At 32.0% G+C, this 22,128-nt stretch overlaps 2 protein-coding genes across 6 annotated transcripts; both read right to left on the bottom strand.

The window, feature by feature from the left end:
• Nucleotides 1–85: 85 nt before the first annotated feature.
• Nucleotides 86–20,477, bottom strand: LOC108906141 (proton-coupled amino acid transporter-like protein pathetic). Of its 4 annotated transcripts, XM_018709324.1 has the most exons (6): nucleotides 9,364–9,453; nucleotides 7,023–7,097; nucleotides 2,550–2,986; nucleotides 1,823–2,180; nucleotides 1,575–1,756; nucleotides 86–1,456 (listed from the first exon to the last, which is right to left on the bottom strand). In XM_018709324.1, exons 3-6 carry the CDS (start codon nucleotides 2,954–2,956, stop codon nucleotides 1,036–1,038), a joined length of 1,368 nt encoding a protein of 455 aa, XP_018564840.1. In that variant the 5' UTR covers nucleotides 2,957–2,986; nucleotides 7,023–7,097; nucleotides 9,364–9,453; the 3' UTR covers nucleotides 86–1,035. The 4 variants fall into 4 exon arrangements, with proteins under 4 accessions (XP_018564840.1, XP_018564837.1, XP_018564838.1 ...); XM_018709321.1 differs by lacking the exons at nucleotides 7,023–7,097; nucleotides 9,364–9,453 and adding an exon at nucleotides 20,391–20,477; XM_018709322.2 differs by lacking the exon at nucleotides 7,023–7,097 and having other exon boundaries at nucleotides 9,364–9,474.
• On the bottom strand, nucleotides 17,890–20,877 carry LOC108906140 (autophagy-related protein 16-1). 2 transcript variants are annotated; one of them, XM_018709320.1, is made up of 2 exons: nucleotides 20,827–20,877; nucleotides 17,890–20,205 (listed from the first exon to the last, which is right to left on the bottom strand). In XM_018709320.1, exon 2 carries the CDS (start codon nucleotides 20,126–20,128, stop codon nucleotides 18,467–18,469), a length of 1,662 nt encoding a protein of 553 aa, XP_018564836.1. In that variant the 5' UTR covers nucleotides 20,129–20,205; nucleotides 20,827–20,877; the 3' UTR covers nucleotides 17,890–18,466. The 2 variants fall into 2 exon arrangements, with proteins under 2 accessions (XP_018564836.1, XP_018564835.1); XM_018709319.2 differs by lacking the exon at nucleotides 20,827–20,877 and adding an exon at nucleotides 20,391–20,481 and having other exon boundaries at nucleotides 17,913–20,205.
• Nucleotides 20,878–22,128: the final 1,251 nt, after the last annotated feature.

The raw sequence follows: 22,128 nt of genomic DNA, 5'->3' as shown, positions 1-22,128 counted from the left end.
ATGTATTTTTTTAATACTTTTCTCCATATATGAGTGACAAAAAATGTTACTAAAACTACTAGAGATGTAATAAAACTGCAGAATATAAATCTCTGAAATAAAATATATTTCACACCTCAGTACAACAATTAAAAATATAACACTATACATTAAATTGGCATGAAAAAATATAGGCAAGTGTAAAGTATTTTCAATACTGATCACAAATAAAATAAGTACCTAAAAACGTACATTTTAGACTCACCCTCAGTGATATGAGATAATACTTACGAGGAATATATTACAAATGATATGTACATAAATATACATAAATAAAATCTACAATAAATAGCGAAATTACAAAATTGTACGAAAATAAGTCGAATTTGTAAATACGGACAATCGTTAAAATAAAACAATAACACAGCCTCTAAAAGAGACCCAGCAACAAGCACACTATAGAACTAACATTTATGAATCACAAAATAGAATAGGAATAACAGAGTCGATCTTAATTTTTTTATCATGCAAATCAAATCAGGATTCCAAAGCAACTCAGAGAGGTCTTCGTTGAAAACACAGAGGAGAGCAATATTATACTGCCCTCTTTAGTGGCAATACAATACTTTAAATTATTACTTGGAAACATTTTTAAAGCTTTTGATACAGGAAAATCTCCAATAATGGTACATATCTTCAAGAATTATATCCTAATTCATTTAAAAGCCTTACATTCAGCAAACATAACCTAAATTAGAACAACATATGTATTTGGTTGTATAAGCAGATGATTACTTCTACACGAGATGTAACCCTATGATCCAAGGACCAAAATACATTCATTTATTTATTATAAAACATCTACATAAGTATATCGATTGTCTAATTCAATGTTTAGTTTAACTTGTAACCTTGATTTTTGGTCCTAGGAATCACCAAAGAAACTCACATCTCTTGTCACACCCTCCGCGCGATCATCTTATGATCTTACAACGTTATTGTCATCGTTAATATTGTCAGGAAATTAGAAAATGACATTTAACCCCACGAAAATAATTACATTTGCTGTTCGGGGTACAATATATTCAGCAAACTCACGTACGAACCCACTAAGAAGCCTACGAAACCAAAAAGGATAATAAAAATATCCTTCCACAATATCCACTTATTCCTACCAAGATCGTCAGGCCAAAACGTGACGATTTCGATAAGAGGCGGGAAAATTAGAGCTAGAGCGGAGCTACTGAAAGCTCCCACTAGAGATATCACCGCCCCCAAATTGGGAATGGCGATAGCAAATATGAAAGTTATAAATACTAGGACTGTCCTGGTGATGTATTCTGCTACGTCTTTGGTTTTCTCTGTCTCAAAGTGCTTTTTGATACTAGGCCATACGATGTTAAAAGGAACGTAGAACTGCAGGCTGTAAGAGAGGAAAATTGCTACGGCCATCATCACCCGAACAGATTGTGCCAGTCTGAAATAAAAATATTAAATTAATATTATATTCATTTTATTATAATTTCTATAAAACTGATGCTTATTTCGCTTCATTTGGCGCCCAACGTGAGGCAAGTTTAAAATTAGTGACTTACAATTCATCTGCAGGCAACAGAAGGGTGACGCTTCCTTGCACAGCCATATCTCCATATTTGAGGTAACCGAAAAATCCGACGCCCGTATACAGTGCCGCTACAATAACCATGCCAGTGTTAAGAACTCCCGTCGGACCACCGAAGTCTTGGGGGCTTTTCATGTTATTTTCCAAAGGCAAAATCTGGAATAAATAATAATTATTTATTAAGTTTCCCAATACCAGATAGGCAGATTTATATTTGCTTACCACTCCAATGCCTTCGAAGGCGTAGATAGCCGTTCCAAAGTAAAGAGGCAGTTGAGACCAAGACGAAAAGGCTCGCACTGAGGTGATACTCGGTAACCCGTGCAGCATGTAGAAGAATGTAATAACCAGTCCGCTGCATGTCACTATCGAAGCGAATAGTGACGCAGGGGTGAGATATTTCAAACTTTTCACCCAGTTGAGTAGTACCATTGGAAGGAGCAGCAGTAGGAGATACCAGTGGACGCTCATGTCGAAGAAGTAGTGTTTGACGACATCATGGATGTTGGCAGCGACGAAGACGAAGTATACGCAGCAGAATCCGAGTTGGGTGATGCAGAGGAAAACGTTTATTAATGTCCTGAAATTATAACATAAAAGATTATTAAAATGGGGTAATACTATTTACTACTTAGTATTAAATATAAAGAATCAGTGCTACGCATGTGACGTCACATCAGTGCTTCCAGATTAAATTTTCTTCATATTTATACCTATTTAAAAATTAATTTTGATTCTAACAGTTTCAAAATGCATAATGCTATGACTACTGGATACTGTAAAATTGTAAGAGCTTCTAAATTTTCAGCAAATTACGTAAAGGTTTAGGAACAAGTGATAAGATCAAATAATTAAATTTTTCGGTTTCTAATAAAGATAAATTATTATGGGAAAAGACTGTATATGTATTTTCAACTTTTGCAGTAATAGAATAATCAAATAAACTTACCTGGCAAGCTTCGCGTATTTCTGTATAGATTCCGGCCCGGTGGAAAACGCGCTCTCCACCACCTCCGCAAAGTTCAAAGACTGCTTCTTCGTCCTCCTGCACAACTCGTGCGAGCACCCCACCAACATGTGCATGCAATGGGCACAGACCAATCCCATGAACATGGTTCCGAAGAGCCCCACGACCCAACCGGCGTTCCTGAAGGCATCCGGCATGGCGAGGATGCCGGTGCCGATGTTGCCCTTGAGGAGGTGCACCATGGTGTCGAAGTTGGAGGTGGGGTGTTCCAGTTTCCTGTTGAAGACCGGGTCGTTCGATCCGGCGGTGACGTCATCTAGGTCTATGGAGGTGGACTCGCTCTGCTGGTCGCTGTCGAGGAGGCGCTGCTTCTCCTCGTACTTCTGCATGGCGGGCTTTGCGAGGATGGGCTTGGTTTCCTGAAATAAACAACGGAATTTACAACATACAACGCCAGCGGATTATGATATTATTTTAAAAAGTTATTAGCTTCCTAAGAACATTCTTTGACTTTATTTGATAAGATTTTTTAGAAAAAATGTCTAATTAGTTTTTAAACATAGGATTAAAATTTATTTCCTTTGGAAGCAACCGGTTTTTTCTATATGTGCATGCTGCGTAATGTCCCAAATTTTGTGGCATCAGCTTTAATTATACGAATCAAAGGTTTATCAAAACAGCAAATATCAAAGTATTCCAATTATCTTCAATCTTGCTACCTACAGATAAATTCTAACTGTGAATCATTTTTCTCAATAACTTTTTTTGATATTTATCTTTTCTTTAATCGGTAGTTATTAAATTATTAAGTTTTAAGGATAAAATCAACACTGAACATGTTACGTTACAGCTAGTGGAGACGAAAAATTGTTGCATGGTACGTGTAACAAATTTGACATGCGTAACTAATCTGGGACGAACCATCAGTTGTCGGTTTTTAGTCGTCGTATCAAAGGGTTGAAACAGTACTAAATTATATGATGAAGTAACATGTTCGTTGTTACGTTACGGAGCATTGCCACAAGTGGATACCCGCCTTAATACTGTAGCTGTTCTACTGTTTTTTTGAATTAAAATAAATGTTTATTCAAATTTCGATTACATTTAAACAAAAGTACATCTGTACAATTTTACATAATATCTAGATTTGTAGTATAGACGAACATTGTTTGATTTCATTTCATAATATTTTGAATTTATTTGAATTAGAATAATAGCAGGTACCTTTAGTTATACTACTGCATTAAATAGAACATCCTACATGAACCAAAAACTTTGTAATGAACACCCTGTAGATTTTTCAAACCTAAATAGAATGTGCAATTTATTCCATGTGTGTCCAAAAAGTTGGAAAGAGAGAAAAAATTTCGGTAACTGTTCAAATGTAGAAAATGTGGTATACATTTTGCTTCTCTTTGCGTAAAAATATAGTTGATTTTATCCTTAGAACTTAATAATACGCTGTCATATGTACGGGTATTCACATATCGTCTTAACCGTTGGTGTTAATGGAAACACAAAATTTTGCATGGACGTTTTACAATTCGATGAACGATTCTGCTTGGTTAAAAAATAAATTATTTCTTAAAAATGAAGTAATATGTTTTTTCCGTATATTTTGAAAGCTATTGGCGCCCCTACTTTGATCTTTCAATAGTCTATGATGTACAGGTAAAGCAATATGTTTTTTATAAAAGATCGGGAACTTTATCAGAAGCTCTCTATAAATAAAATTTATAATAATGCCCCAAATTTGATGGCAATCAGTTTTTATTTTACAAATCAAAGATTTATCAAAACAAACAATATCAAAGTAGATCTAATATGTATCTTCAAACTTGTTACATTGACATAAATTTTAATTGTGAATAATTTTTCTGAATAGGTGTATATATTTTTTGATATTTTATTTAAAATTCAAAGGATTGGTTTTTATCTATTTCTTAACTGATATTGTATTATGATCTTATTATGTTTTAAGGATAAAATCAACTACTATGTTATTAAACACTTAAATCTATATTAAAACCACAATTTTCTACATTTGAAAAGAAGCCGAATTTTATAACAATTTTTTTCTTTTTATAAACCGAGGCATAAAAAGTTTTCCCACTTTTCGACTCCATTCGCATATACATATATGGCATAATAATTTATTTATTTATTTATTTATTTATTTAGAAGTTATAATATCCAACGGGACAAAGTCCCAATTCCAGGAGAAGGTAAAACAGAAAGCCTTAACTAAATTTTAAAAGAAAAGGACAAACTAACATTAAATATAAAAATGTAAATACTACATAACATAGAGCAATCAAAATATAAAATCCAGACAAAGAACTTAAGGATAAACAATAACAGACAAATAAAACAAATAAGCTAACTAACATATACAAGATAAGAATTACATTTGCTAGACAAAGAATTTTTTATGTCATTCATAGATTGAAAAAATATATCAAGCCGATCTTCATACTTCTGGTAATTGGAAATCATTTGATATAGGGGAGATGCTATTAGTAAATTGGTACAAGGTGTGGGTAATTGTAAAACGGAGTGAAATCTAGAATTAAGTCTAGGAACATGATATAAAATCCTTGAGACTAACGAATCTGCATTTAACGTGTTATTAATGATTTTAAAAAGGAATATAATTGAAAACATAATTCGCCTGCGACAGAAACTATTAAAATTAAAACAAGAAAGCAATAGGTCTTGAGGTGTACCACGAGGAAGATAAAATCCATAACTAATAAAATGAATAGTCTTTAAAAATCTCTGTTGTACTTTCTCTAATTGAATACTATAAATACATATTATAAATGCGACTCCAAACAACCGATGCATATTCAAGTTTGCAACGCACAAATGCTGCATACAATATATGAAATTAGAACCTTTACGTTCTNGAGGCATAAAAAAGTTTTCCCTCTATTCGACTCCATTCGCATATACATATATGGCATAATAATTTATTTATTTATTTATTTATTTAGAAGTTATAATATCCAACGGGACAAAGTCCCAATTCCAGGAGAAGGTAAAACAGGAAGCCTTAACTAAATTTTAAAAGAAAAAGACAAACTAACATGAAATATAAAAATATAAATACTACATAACATAGAGCAATCAAAGTATAAAATCCAGACAAAGAACTTAAGGATAAACAATAACAGACAAATAAAACAAATAAGCTAACATATACAAGATAAGGATTACATTTGCTAGATAAAGAATTTTTTTGTCATTCATAGATTGAAAAAATTGTCAAGCCGATCTTCATACTTCTGGTAATTGGAAATCATTTGATATAGGGGAGATGCTATTAGTAAATTGGTACGAGGTGTGGGTAATTGTAAAACGAAGTGAAATCTAGAATTAAGTCTAGGAACATGATAAAAAATCCTTGAGACTAACGAGTCTCACTGCATTTAACGTGTTATTTATGATTTTAAAAAGGAATATAATTGAAAACATAATTCGCCTGCGACAGAGACTATTAAAATTAAAACAAGAAAGCAATAAATCTTGAGGTGTACCACGAGGAAGATAAAATCCATAACTAATAAAATGAATAGTCTTTAAAAACCTCCGTTGTACTTTCTCTAATTGAATATTATAAATACATATTATAAATGCGACTCCAAACAACCGATGCATATTCTTATCGTTCTCCTGTTTTTTGAACTAAAGTAAAGGAAGGAAGGAAGATTATTTAATACTTACAATTTACGAAAGATATTCACACTAATTAAACTAATGATAAGCAAACATACTGTTGACCTAACAATTGCACGGTTGTCAAAAACAATAAAATATTTGGAGAGGTAATACCGACCACGGTTGTCACATATGAATGTAGAAATGATATCACTAATATACCTAATTATTATTATATCTTAACCTTTACCTTTATATACTAGGTGTTGAGTATTTTCAAATTACGCATGCACTAGCTAAAGGTTCATTAACAAAAGAACCTTGATGTATTCAACATTCCGAATGTAGCAAAAGTAAACATTTTTATTCACAGCGACACGAAACAGATGCCGCCTTATCAGCAATCAAATAATCTAATCATTTGTGGGAGGTTCATATTAATGCGGTTTAACGGTTTTGCAAGCTGCGTTAATTCAACTTGGATTATAGAAATAGAAAAATTAATCAGTGCCGCCGCAATCACCCACTGGAAAAAATGGACATTCACCTCGAGTCTGGAGCTGATGCTTGTCAGTAATATTTGATTTATCAGGAGTACCCCAGGGGTCCCACTTGGGGCCTCCCATATTTGTCCTTAATTTAGAGGTACAAAATATTGATACAAATAATATACTTTTTTATATTATAAATAAAATCAAGCATATTATAGATTTGCCTGGATTTCAAATTTAACTTATTTTCGATAACTTATACTTAATTTTTAATTCTTAAAAAATGCTGAGTCCTTTTACTTACTTGTCATTGTTGTGTACAAAACCAACCCTCTACAAATATGTCCAATTTTACGTCATACGAAGACAAAGTACGAACCTGGAATGTACGATTTACTTTCGGACTTTAGAACAAAAAAAAAATTATAGTTATAATATTTATTTGAAAACAAAACAAACAAAAATTGCTAGTTTTCTCTACATAGCAAAGGAAAAAAGTGATCCTATCTCAAAAAAGTGACGCTGATCATAAAAAATTGTTCTCGCTCTAAAATTCATTACATTTCTATTAAAATTTCTGTGACTATTATTAAATACTTTTAGATAAATCGGACAAAATACGGAAACATAGTTATCTCACTGCGGCAGGAAATACTTATTGTATTACTGAGTGTTTCCTGTTTCTAACACATATATTGAGGTATTTTATACCTAATGTGGTTTCCAAAAAGTTAAGTTTGCATTTCCTGTTTCTTTTCTTAAATATGTCAGTAAACCAAACCTCAAGGTTAAGGTTAATATGTAGATATTCGAAAATTTGTGATAATAAAAAAAACGAGTCGAATCGCGTAACTTTCAATACATTCAACTTGTAGTTAGAACGGGGGGATGATATATCATTATCATTTTCTGTTGAAAAACATTTCGAAAGTCCCAATATAAAATAATTTATTACAAGCATGGCAAAAACCTGAAAGATGATACGGTATCGACAAAAAAATAAACAAATTGCATTCCAATATATTTTGTAACCGCAAAGTCTGCTAAACTCCGCAATCTTGTCGAGAGGTGAAAGGTTAACTTTGCAAAATCATTATTAATACGTATGTTACCAAACGCTGATATTTATTAATAAAAAAAGTGTAACATTCCAGTTTTATACATGACATATTTTAATCCATTCTTTTTTACAAAAAATTAGGCACAAATGTCAGATTTAAAGTACCTAAATAGATTTTTTTTAATATAAAAATTATTGAAAACTGCTGACTTTAATGTAGTAGAAAAGTAAATCAACTATACAGTGTTGCCGGTGATACATAAAGCTCTTAAACTGTAACTTTGTGAAATATTTTCATAAATATCTTTGTATTTATGAAAAATGTCTTTGAACTTTACATCGCGAATTATACCCGTAGTTGAAATATCAGTACACATTTAAAATTCACCCTGTTTAGAAAAGTGCCTGTATTTGGGTAATGTACTTTAAGTAACTACTATTTAAAATTAAAAATAAATAAATTTAACCTAAAAAGTGTGACATTTTGATCTCATATCAGCGTACTCTGTAATAACCAATGTGGGTACATGAGGTTGCTAAATGCTACTTTGTTTTATGATGATATATATTGTGTACAAAAAAAAAATTAAATAATTTTTGATAACCAAGTAAGTGGGATGAAGGTCATCGATATCACCTAGTATAAACTAATATTTTCGCGTGCCACTCTTTGCCCAGTTAGTCAGTTAAAAAATTATATGTATTGTATAAGCGTTAATAACGATTTTCAATAATTAAAAGACTTCTTCTATGTAATGAATGCTTATCTACACTGGAAATGATGATGATAAACCGACTCTCAGTTCTAATAAACAATAGACAGGAAATTTTCCAAATTGTCTGCAACAGACGATTTAATTGATATTATAAAACGTAATCAATTCATGTCAATAAAATATTTCATAAATATAATATACATATATCGAGATAGCTCTGCACGTGTTGTTAGATCTTTGCCTCGGAATAAAACAGTAACCCTGTACATCAAATACAAAAACAAGCAGAAATATTTAATGGTTAACGTTAGACTGATAATCAATAGGAATTACATACTTATAATTTAATTGTCAAAACTGAAAAATGTGAAAAAAAGTGCTTTAAATGTCGAGGCAAATAATACAGGACAGGACTTAATCCGTGTGACCCTGCCTAAAAGTAACAATAACAAAAATAATTTTTGAGTGATACAAGTGAAATCATGACCAAAATTAAAAATAAATAAATACCTACATAACTTCAAGCAATTTGTCTTTCTAAAAATATTTTGACATTAAAAAAAAAATACCATTAGAATTGTTGCATATTGACTCTGTACCTAGATAGGTATATGGTCACGAGAAGGCAAAGAAAAAGCAAAACAAAATTAATTGTTCGTTTGCTAGACATTTGAAAAATTTGTTAAAATTTCTAAATCAAAATTGACAACACCATGCATGAACTCAAATTTCTGTTATGCATAAGTATATCATTTTTTTATGCTTATTATATTGGTTGAAAAAAAGCTGTAAATAATTATTTACAAGAAAATGATAATTGGCAACCGTTACATATATTGTACTGCCAACTTAATCGACGACGAACTTACAAATTGTCCAGAATTGATAGTTCCATAGTCAGTCTTCATCTTGCACTCTGTGGATGGGGCAATTACCAACTGATCCTACACTGCAGACTGTCACCACTTAACTGAAGTAACCAACAGCCCTAGAGTAAGTCACTAGACCAATTCGGAAGACTGACAAATCTCCCACCACCCTTTCCACGAGATGATTGTATCCCGCATTGCTTATTTCTCTTTTGTTTATTTATATTTCATGCTTCGTCCGTAGGAATGAGATTCGCAATATTTTAATGATAAGTGGTTATCATATAGTTAATTAATTGTTTATCGCGTGTAATTTCGAGTCGTTACTTTTGACTTATCGAGTTGCCACACACTTTGGGGAAAAAAAATTGACACAGAAAAGTGCGCACTTTTTCAATCAAACTAGAAACCGCTAACAAATTATGCCACCCCTTCAATATGCCAATAGGAAGTTAGTGATTCTCTTCATTTTTAACTTAGTGACGTCACAAACGTAAAATAAAATTACAAATTAAAATGAAAGAAAAATTACTGACTTAAATATACTAATGCCTTCAACAAAAATATTTAGAAAATATTTATTTTTAGGAAATAAACAGAGACATTTTCTTTGCGCTTTAAGCAAACTACCCCATTGAGTTTTATACTATAATCATGGAATAAAATAAATCTACAAAACAAACACTGTTTATACTGATTTTTTAATAATAGAGTTCTCGAAATGTATTTATTAATTTTTCAGTATTTAATCTGCTTGGAAAGGTAAAAAAACTTTACAAAATTCCCTCTTTAAACTGCTTTAACAAAAATTAGTAGTTTTATTTTCTACAGAAAAATTTTCAAATTTGACAACGACTGTTTTTATTTTTTTTGTTTACTATTCTTCACAAAGTATGTATATAACTAATTCTCTGCGAAATCAACATTTATATTTTTTTTTTCGAGACTCACAGAAGACAAAATACTTGGAGCCGGACCAGCCACAATCTCAGCTTTTATGAAACGATAAGATAGCGACTCCATGAGGTGGCGCCAAGCGTCTACTACACGTTGTGTGGTAATTTACGTTTCGTTTAGGCCATTGTATATCTTCTACCTACTAGATGGATTTGGTGTACTAGACAGATTAAAACTTGCTTTTCTATACAATAACTGCCCCTGTAAATTCTACAACTGGCAATGAAGTAGTGGAAAGTTTTAGCTTCCAACTTTTCTTAAGGAATATTTACCTGCCTGCCATCTTTTGAAATATTCAAAGTTTAAATTTGGTACAGGTAAAAAGGTTATTGTTCTAGGTACCCTATAATATTCTCCTTAAAGAAATAAACACCTCCATAAAACTTTATGTCATATAAACATTTCAATGTTTGTATGAGTGAAATCATTCTATGAACATTCATTTGTGTTCAATTATTTTTGACGCTCAATTTAGCCAAAATCCAGGCTACTTGGTATAAATAGGGCAATGTATATATGTATATAGTGTGAGCCATTAATTTGGAATAAAAAAGGTTGGTTTATGAATATGTATACATATAATAAATATTGCTGCTAAAATTGTTTTCGTGTGGAAGACCACGTAATTTCTCTTTTCTTGGCTCCGTACAACAAATCTAAAGCAAGTTCAATGTAGGTCAAAAGTCGATACATTGGAAACTTCTTGTTTGACTACCCTTGTACAAGCTTTTGATAAAAGCGAATAACAAACAACTAAAGTGGATCAAAAAGTTTCCGTTGCCGAAGACAACGAAAGATGTTCTAAGCAAAGAATTTGTCGTATCAGTAGAACTTTTCCACTGTTTTGGTTATTATAAACGACTATACAGGGAATATTTGAAATTTATTTGTTATGTTTGTAAATAGACTTAAAATATTAAAATATATTTATAGATAAAGTAAACAGGTACCTACATAAAGGACAATCTTTTGTGTTGTAAGGAAAAATGATATAGAAACATATTTTTAGTATCCAAGGTATCGTAGATTTTACATCCTCCAATATCTTTGATTGCGTTTGTTGTCAATAGACATGTTAAAAAGCGATTATATACAGGGCGTCCTAATATTAAATAACCAGGGAGCTACTACAGTTTACTGCAATCAAAATGCAGATTTAACTTACCTCCATGCATCCTAAGTTGCGTCATTTAGCCGCTAGAGGTAATAGTTTTGGATTAATTATTTTTTTTATTAGATCATTTCTAATGCATTTTTGATTCAAACTTGAACTAATTACGTTATTTCAAATGTATTTTTTTTTTGATAATAAAACTGTTCTCACATAAGAATTAATCAATATGGGCACCTTCTTCTGTAATAGGTACATAAATGAATTCTATACAAAAATTAAAATGCACTCTTATTCTTAGTATTCCTTGATTCTGCAAATTGTGAACAGCATTTTCAATCCTGTTCCAGTAGTCTCTCACTATCGCTACTCACACTCTTTCAAGACCCCCAAATAAAAAAGTTACTCCGGTTCTCTTACATTGTGACTGAAGTACGAGGTAGTGCTCTATCATGTATAAAATACATGTAATTACGTAATTAATAGGTAGAACGCCAAACAATTCCTCCAGAGTATTAGTAATGGTCTGATAAAAACAATAATTAACCCAAAACTATTAAAAATACAACAACTTTATATTTAAGACTAAGAATAAGAATAAGAATAATTAAGAATAAGAAATGACCCTCGACAAAATTATGAGCATATTAGTTCAAGGGAGGGGGCATTTTTCACAGTTCTATTGATCCAATTATTTAATTTACTACCTATGTAATAAAGTGACATCTACAGGGTGTCCCTGAAAAGGATGGACAACGCTTGACCACAGGTTCCTTGGATGAAAATAAGACTACTTAGTCTAACTTACCTATATATAAAAATGCATGCCTACTGAGATATAGCCTTCTAAATATAGAACAGATAACCTAGTTTCTTTCAAATAATTTGAAAATTGTTTTTCTTAGAAATTTCAAATTTGGTATACATATTTTTTTATATAAGGGCAATGCAAATATAGAATTTGGTGATAATACATATACAGGATGTTCTCTTTCTAGTGCCTGTGTGCCACTGGCTATCCCTTAATTTTTTTGCGTGTACGTCAATGACGACAGAATTTATATTTTAAAAAAAGCACTATTTTAGAAGATTTTTTGCCTCTTACAAAATTTTGATATCGTTTATGGATTTCGAGTAAAATTTGCATTTTTTACACATTAAATAATATAAAATTAGTTTAAGATAAATAGAATAGTCTAGTACGAGGTGCCATATCACAAAGAAACAAATTCATAACAATAATTAAAAGGTTTAGTGTCAAGCTAGCTGTGATTTAATTTGTTTTTTACTGCAATTTATACTTTTGCTGAACAAACTGATATGTTATTAGTTTTTGGTTTTGGGTTATTGTGAAGGAAATTGTTGTGCTACCGTTCGAACATATGCTGAGTTTTCCTAATCGAAGAATTCCAAATCACAACTTTTAACTGTAACATTAAATCTTGGATAATGTACGGCCGGAACTATTCAGCTCGAGGAACAAATTTTGGAAAGGGTCGAAGAAATTCCTCAAATAAATAAAAGGCGTTTAGCGGCAGAGGTCGGCTTTCAAAAAGTTCCGTTAATAGAGAATTAAAAGACCAGTTATTACAGGTTACTATACTAACAGATGGATAGGTATAGGAAATAATGCACCTTTAAAATGGCCACCTCAATCCCCGGACCTAAACCCATGTAATTATTTCCTTTGGGAAGCGTTGCGGACCACAGTTTATAACTTTTCATTAAATACAGAAAACGAATAATGTGAAAGAATACAACATGAAATTAGTGTTATGAGAGGTAATGCACAATTATTGGATAAAATTCATTTTCATTTTCGAAGAACTAATGCTTGCGTTTAAGAACAAGGAAGTAACTTTGAGCATTTAGGTTTATTTAAAATGTTGATGTTGACTTTCTTACATTATTAGTTGATACTGTTTATTTAAAATATTAGTGTTGATTCTTATTTTATTGATTGATAACTAATACTAAAAATGTAGTTTTTTAATGTGACGTTTTTTTATTATTATTCCCTGTTTTGAGGCTGCAGTTATAAATTATTTTTTACAAATCGGCATTTTTGCCTTTATTTAATGTATAAAAAATGCCAGTTTTACTCGAAATCCATAAATGATATCAAAATTTTATAAGAGCAAAAAAATCTTCTAAATTAATGCTTATTTTTAAAAATATAAATTCTGTCGTCAATGGCGCACACACACAAAAAAGTTACGGCATAGCCAGTGTCGCACAGGCACTAGAAAGAGAACATTCTGTATATGTATTGTCACCAAATTCTATATTTACCTTGCCCTTACATAAAAAAATAAGTGTATCAAATTTGAAGTTTCTAAGAAAAATAGTTTTCAAATTATTTGAAAAAAAAACTAGGTTATCTATTCTATATTTAGAAGGCTATATCTCAGTAGGTGTGCACTTTTGTATATAGGTAGGCTAAATAGCCTTATTTTCATCCAAATAACCTGTGGTCAAGCATTGTCCATTCTTTTCAGGGACACCCTGTATATGTTACAATTTTACAAAGCGTTTCTAAGTTATTTGAAACAAACATTTTTTGTGTCATCTTTGATGCCCTCTAGCGGATAAACGATGCAACTTCGGATAGAGACAAGGTTAGTTAAATAATTCCATGTACACAGAATATCGCAGGACACGCCGTAAATAAAGTGCAACCCCTAATAACTAGGACCTCTTAAACTTTTTTGGAATGCACGGTGGTCTATGGCATGCACCATCCAGTTGGCAATTGAGGGCTTCTAAACATGGGCGTAGCAAGGGGAGGTGGCAAGGGTGTACAGCACATGCCCCACTCCAGCAGAAAAATATCTAATATTACTAATTATGTATAGTTGGACATCATTTGGAAATGGTGATAAGGACAAAGTTAAGTAAAAAAAATATCAATCAGTAGGTTTAAAATCGTCGCCCCCACGGCGGCAATAGTGTAAATTAAAATATTTTTTGTAGATTCAAATCAAAACATGTTCAAGGAAGTCGCTGATTACGAGAGCTTTTTTTCAAGCCTTCACTGAGTTTGCAGCCCTGGGCTCACCGGAAGCAAAAGTTGTAGCTACGTCCATTCCTCCAGCGATTTTTTTCATTTGCAGACATTTTGATTTTTAAACTGAAACTTCATAAATGTAAAACTTCAAGTTTGTTCAAAATATTCCGCATTACAAATCCATAAAGTTGGAGAAATAGGGGTTTCAAGTGTACTAAGAATTGTGTAGCAGTAGCTCCGACTTCTTTGTCTCCGTAAAAATAGGATGATGATATCACGGTCCAGCTGACACCGCAATTTCATTGAATTATTATCGATAAAACATAACAGCGTCTGTTTTGAAACGTTAATGAGGTCATAGTTTTTAAAACATTATTTAGTAATAACTGCTTTATCAAGTCAAAGTTTATCGGAGAGGTGGATTCCTGATTCGCAGGGACCATATCAGCCGGTTTTATTTGTTAGGGTAGTTTTCCGCGCGTCCCGTCAAGGTCAAGGTACGGCCGATAATGTAGGATTTAAAAGATTTTTTTGTTTTATGTTATGAGCATAATAATTTCGTAATGAAGACAAAAATTACTGGAGCTGCTCTTCCTTTGAAAGAATTGCGTTGCAAGTCGCAAGATGATGTTTGATTGATGTCGGGGACATTTATTAATCAATTATTTTTAACTCACTTTTGAATCACGGCAATACTTTCAGAGATTGAAATTTGTATTTTCAACAGAAAATGACCGTACAGATTTAAAACTAGGTAAATACTACAATATATTTGCAAAAATAAAAAAAAGATGTGCAATTATTACTTTTAATATATAGAAGAAAATAAACCAAAGTATTCTTAGTTTAGAAAGTTCACATATTTTTGTTGCTCCTTGTGGAAAAGAATTTTGATAGTGCTTATATTTTGAACAAACAATACTTTATTTTATGCAAAACAATATTTGCAGACTTGTTTAACTGGTTGCCTATATCTTTACCTCAAATATAACGAAATGAAATTATTTAACAATAGCAAGAGACGTATACAAAATACATATATTTTATATAAATCTTTTTCTTTTTCCTTAACTGCATTTTTTCAGACCTCGTGTCTACAAAGTGTAAAACAATAGACTAATAAATATTCATTATGTAAAGTACCTATTTAATTGTAGTTAGTGATAAATTAAGCTTAGCACTGATTACAGCTTAATATTTGCGTAATTATAAATTACTACAGCAATGTAATCCTTATCGCAATCGTTAATTGTTGACACACAGTTTAGTTTAATGTCTGTGATTTAATATAACTTCTATATATACAGGGTGTTTTGCTTAAAAAATGTAGCAAGATGCATTCTAAATACAGCAAGGAATATTTGAAACAGCATAATATTCATAAAAGCAGATTGTCAATAATTGCACTTATCTCTTTTAGATCCACTGCTGTATACAGTAAGGACAAAAACAGTGAATTGGATTTTAAGAAAATAATTTTTGTACAATTTCTGTTCAAAAGCAGCCAAAATACTGAAGCGACTACTAAGGCCTCAAAAAGTGCTTAGCTAAGCTATTTACTATCAAATATAAGGTGAAAAGCTACTAAATATTATACCCAACATGCCAACAAGTTAAATAAATGGAGGTTAAGGGCTTAGAAAAATATTCATAATATATTATTCATTTATTTTAAAAGTATATACTTACATAAACATGGTACAAACTTGCTTTCGAGTTACAGAATAGGCATCACTTTTATATATTAAATATATTATATTGTTGAATGCGACAACTTTATAAACATTACAGATACATACGTTCTAAGTACAGGACTTGATACTCGATTATGGGCTTATTTAAGTTAAAGGAAACTGCATAAAAGGAGGCTACAATTTATATGATATCGTGGTATTTACTCAGTTGAAGCATTTGCAACTTATAGAGTTGACTAATAAAAAAAGGGACAGTATGAATCTTGTCACGATTCTTATGTACTCACACAGCATTTTGACTAGAAACAAATTAAATCTATATTTCCGTCATACAATTTGTGGCCTCGGAACATGCTGCAATGTATTTTACACCACATGAATATATAAACTGAACAAATCTTTTGATATCTGTTAAGAGTGCTTCATTAGAAAACTAATGCGTAACAAAATTTATGACAAATTTCAGTTTTGGACAAGAAAAATAAGAACACTCAATTTTTGTCAAAGAAATATTTTTATATCCAAAAGCCATTTTGTGATTATTTAAAATCAAAAATGTATTATTTATTTGCTTTGATATTATATCCATAGGAAATTTGTTCAACAGAAAATTAATTTTAAATTCCAATATTATGCAAATCTGAAATATCTACATATATTTAATCAATATGTACTTAGGTAGAGTATTATTGCAATAAAAAATATGTACAAAACACATTTTAAACCTTTATTTCCATATTTATTACTTGAGAATACAAAAATGTCTAGTAAATTATATATTGCAATAAATTTTCATAGAACAATTAGTTTGTATTGTTTTTTTGGTTCCTCAACCATTCAAAATATCTGCCACTTGAGTTTTCTTTTTTTTTAATTTTAACACAATATACAATTTGTACAAAAAACGTATTTATTAAAGCCTTAAAAATCTCACAAAATTTAACATACGTACAAGGCAGTTCCAACAGAACAATAGGTATATATTTTAAAAAACTTTTGTTTGTACAAAAATTTGTTATTAGTTTTAAGATAATTTTCTTGTATTACAGTGGATTTTTGGTAACCTAGTGCTTGATATATCTGACTTGATCAATAAAATGGCACAGTAGAAAGATGTATTCCTAGAATTAATGAACTGAAGCAATTTTTTGATGGAGATCTTCCAGAGACGGTTTTTATGTTTAATAGTGGACACTTTGTAAAATTAAACATTGAGATATTTCAAGAATTCTATGTATTTTTAATTTAAATTTAAAAAAGTACCTCAATACAAAAAAGCACCGAGTGAAGTTAGATTAGGAAAAAGGTGTCGATTATTGTCATATTTTTGTCATTATTAGTATAAAGCTTGTGTATAAACATTTATAATCATAATTTAGTGAAAAAAATAAATGAGTCACTTTATAAATGAATTGTATCTTATAAGTAGTGTTGTAAAATGCTTATTTTTCGTACGAGAATAAATAAACATAATTTATCATTGTTTACATATATACAGAGAAACATACTTTCCTCCATAAGTTTTTAATACATTACCCAATAGCACCGTTTTACTTCTCAAAGGTTTAAAAACGAAATTGAAATCATTTTCAAGAGAATCTGTTATACTATGGCTGAATTTTCAATGATAATCTAATAATTTGTTTTTAATGTGTCTTTTTAATATTATTTTATTGTGCCTTTGCGTTTGTTTGTTTTTACAGTGTTGTTTAATATACTCCTTTTTAATATTCTGTTAATATTAATTCTTTATCTTTTAGTGTTTATTTTTTTTTTCTATTTAATCTCTTTAAATGATTTTTTACTATTGCTACTGTCTAATTAAGTTCTACTGCCCTATTCAATGTTGTTTTTGGACAGCATGTATGTTATGTGCATTTGAACTCAGTATAATATTTCTATCTATCTCTTTACAAACGTGAAGGACTCAGAAATTTATGATCTACATGACACATAAACTAAAGAAATATGACATTTTTATTTTTTGAAAAAAATTGTTTATTATTGAAGATTCTCCTGAAAATGCTGAATAATCTCCGATATTTTATAAAAGTACATAGTTACCAAAGTGATATGTGCCGTGAAAATGAAAAGTCCTCCTTTTGTGTTACCAAAGAGAATGTCTTTGCAAAATGGTCTTTTCGTTCACGTATTCGCTTTTACAACACTAATTCTAGGCACAAAAATACTACAGATAACACTAAAACGATTATTAGCATTTATTTTTCCACCACAAAATCCACTACAATACCCCACACCCCAGGGGCATGGCTAAAGCGGAATAAATTACATCAGTACATTAAACTCCATACAAAAACCCGACAAATCACATAGTTAGATCACGTTATCACTCCATATAACGGCCCTCCTCGACCGATCCACCCCTGCCAGATAAGTGGCAAACGGGCACCAAGCAGTTGCCGTGACGGCCGAGCCGTGCTCCTTGAGAATCTTCTCCACCTTGGCGCTGGCCACACCCCAGATGTAGACGCTGCCGTCTGCCGACCCCACAGCCACGTACTGCCCGTCGGGACTGAACGTGGCCCTGTCCCAATCGCAACTCACTTTGAAACCCTCACAACTGAACACAGTCACCACTTGGTTCATTCTCAGGTCGAGTAACTTCAACGTATCGTCTCTCACGCAGCATACAAGATATTTAGCGTCCTTCGTCAGATCTAGAGAAGTCACTTTGCCGTTCAACACGATGTTGTCAGCGCTGGATTCTGACCGGCTGTCCCAGAATCGTATGCTCTTATCAAAGTGGCCGCTTATTATTATCGATGCGGTACTGTCAACCGTTACCACGTCGTTGCAGCTAGAACCAGCAAATTTGGTTTCTATGCAGGCCCTGCTCTTGAGGTCCCAGATTTTGAGGGTTCGGTCGTGGCTGCCAGTGACGACTTTTGATGCATCGCCTAGAAATTTAGCTGCCATCACTTTCCCGGAATGACCGGTCAGGGTGTGTCGTAGTCTTTGATCGCCGACAGTCCATACTCTCGTAGCATAATCGTTGGAAGCGCCTAAGATTAAAGTGCCAGAAGAATCAAAATCAACAGCCATTACACCTGCATTGCTTCCAACGAAGGATCCTTTACATTCACTGACGCCCTTGGAGACGTCCCACAATTTCAGTTTTCTATCGGCACCACCCGTGGCAACAAGACGGTCCACAGGGTTCCACTTAACGGCGCTAACTTCTCCTTCGTGTGCGTCGAATTTCACCGTTATTCTTGTCGGTAAAGTAAACTCGCACAGCGGAGGTCCAACACCTTCGACTAGTTGTTCAGGGGAGGTTCCGCGAGTTTCTTTGCAAGCTTCCTCAATTTCTTTTTGCATGCGTTTGTAACGGTTACGGAGGAAGTTGTCGTTCTCTTCGTTCATCCGATCCGCATCTTTGGCTTTGTATTTTATTAACCGTTCGACAAGGTGGCGGTTTTCATCTTGGATCTTCCGCAATTTCTCCTCAATAGAGGAAAAGGCAAGTTGCAACGCTTGATGTTCATCTCTCAAAGTATCATTTAGGTATTTTAATTCTTTGTTAGACTGCTCCAACAAGGAAACCTCGGCTTGTAAACTAATAATTTTTGCGGCATTGTCAGCCAAAGTTATGTCTTTTGTGGCTAGTAATTTCTCTTTTTCCTGCAACAATGCATTTAAGTCTATTATTTGCTGCGAGTTTTCACCTTTCCTCCTATGCAGCTGTGTTAATTCTTCAGCATTAGCTAACAGTTTTTGTTCCAACTGTTGTATTTTTTCTTGCAATCGTAAGTCACTCACGCTTGAACTGTTCGCACCTAAACCGCCACCTTCTGTTTTCAATTTCTCGTTTTGTATAGACAACTGCAAATTTTCCAAGTAGAGTCGATTTGAGTTATCAAAGACTTTGTTGTGTTGCAATATCAGATCCTGAAAGAGCTTTGTTTCAGTTCGATTCCTTTCCTGCAACTGGTTCAGTATACTGTCCCTCCAGTCGCACTTAAGCGGTGCAGTCATTTTAGAAATACTCACTTATAAACCTCACACATCGAGTCACATTTAACACTGTCCAATTAAGGTAGGCATAATTGGATCTAGAACAAATTGAAAAGAATAAGTTGCTTTCGAAAAGCTCAGGTCCACATAAATTGTTTTCACAGTCACCGATCGCGAATGTTAAGAAAATTTACTATAAATTGTTCCTAATTCAAGAGTTCTGTTTGCGGTAGTTAAAATGTAGAAATTGACCAGCAATATGAAGGTTGTATTTTGTATTTACCTCTATGCAACTGCATACTTTTGTACAGATATACTGCTCGTGCAACTGGTAAATCTCGCTAAACATATCCATGCAAAATCATGCGACACAGTTACAGAAAGTTAATAATTACGGATAGAGCCTTCATCGGCACTTCAGAACTCATTTTGACGATTTTATTTCTCTCTTGAGACACTGAAAAAAAGCAAGTAAGTACGGATCTGTTCTAACCTATAACAATTTTTTTTGTTTTTTCACTTTTTATATTGGTATATTATAAAAAATTCTAGAAGCAATTATAAATTATATTTGCGTATTTACATTAATTTTCACATAAATCGTTATTGATTAGATGACTGTTACTGGTAATTTAACGTGTTAAAATAATACAAAGCAAAGTTTGAAGATATTTACACTAATTTTGAAAATTAAATTGGGGAGATTTTTTTGTACTTACTAAAATCACTTTAATTTAAAAAAACATTTCTCCCAATGACAACAGCACACAACGGATGGGAGCGCTTGATCTGTCATTTAGGTTCGGTTCACCCATTTTTACTTTGGACCACTGAACTGTTCTATATCAGAATTATAGTTATTTCCTCAGACTAATAAATTATTACTCTGAGGTTATTTCCAATTTCAAACAACATGATCCAAGAAAACGAAAAAATACCAAAAGAAGTAAACATCGAACTTATTTTAAGTTGCATTGATATCAGATTAATTATTTTACGACACGGCGTTTTAAATTTGACTAACATGTATTACACAAAATAAACAGGTCAACAGGAATTTTGTAGCATAAAATTAATTTATAAATGTCGCCACATTGGGATTCAAATAAAAACATTAGTAGCTTTCCAATTGATAAAAAATGTACTTCGGAAGCAATTCAGATTAGCTTTTTGCGTTCCAATAAGCTGTAACATTTTACTCTTAAAGTGTCCCTGTCAATGTTGCCAGATATACCATTTTTATGGTATTTATACCATTTTTTCACCTATCATACCTATAAGTTTTTTGAGGATACCATTTTCCATTTTTCTACCATTTTTTGGCTGCAGATACCATCTTCCTACCATATTTTTAACTGTACATTTTTTATGTAGGTATTAACGAAACATGGCACATCACTATTCTGACTTTATAAAACACGTAGGTCATGCGTTAAACTCGATTGCTGGATACATATTTGTTTATCTTTTAGTAAACAATTTATAAGATTCTTATAATTTAGCCGAATTATGGGGGATGAAAAAAAGAAACGTGCCCCACGTATGACAAAAAAAACAAATCCAATTGATTTTTTAGAAGTCATCAATATTTTGATAAACAACAAATTGAAGCCACATTAAACTGCGATTGCAAATAAATCTTGGAATGATTTAATTTGAACGGCCATTAATTATAAATAATAGACATCAATTATACCATTTGTCAAGCCAGGTTAATTTTTAACAGCATCTATTTTGGTCCCGCTAAATTTTAACAGATTTTGTTAAAATAAACCCATTACAATTTTTATAGAATACACTTGTTAAAAATTAACCAAAAGCATTGCAGAATAGACCCGTTTTTTGTTGCTTAAATACATGGTTTAAAATACAAATTCAATATTACTGTCGTTTTTTTACTTATTGATTATGTGTAAAACCTTGTTATTTTAGTGTTATCAAGATACCATATTTGTCAGTAAAATACCATTAATTTCAAGTGTCGGATACCATATATATTTTTTTTCATCTGGCAACACTGG

This window comes from Anoplophora glabripennis, unplaced genomic scaffold (genome assembly GCF_000390285.2).
Source record: "Anoplophora glabripennis isolate ALB-LARVAE unplaced genomic scaffold, Agla_2.0 scaffold74, whole genome shotgun sequence".
Taxonomy (NCBI): Eukaryota; Metazoa; Arthropoda; class Insecta; order Coleoptera; family Cerambycidae; genus Anoplophora; species Anoplophora glabripennis.
The sequence above is the reverse complement of the archived record's forward strand: the minus strand, read 5'-3'. Positions and strand labels throughout refer to the sequence as shown.

Excerpts from the sequence above, each read along its gene's own strand:
- LOC108906140 (XM_018709320.1), bottom strand. The coding sequence starts at position 20,128 with ATGACTGCACCGCTTAAGTGCGACTGGAGGGACAGTATACTGAACCAG.
- LOC108906141 (XM_018709321.1), bottom strand. The coding sequence starts at position 20,462 with ATGGATATGTTTAGCGAGATTTACCAGTTGCACGAGCAGTATATCTGT. Across the intron at positions 2,987-20,390 it reads AAGTATGCAGTTGCATAGAG|GAAACCAAGCCCATCCTCGC; the intron begins GTAAATACAAAA and ends TGTTTATTTCAG. Across the intron at positions 1,457-1,574 it reads CTGTTGCCTGCAGATGAATT|ACTGGCACAATCTGTTCGGG; the intron begins GTAAGTCACTAA and ends TTTTTATTTCAG.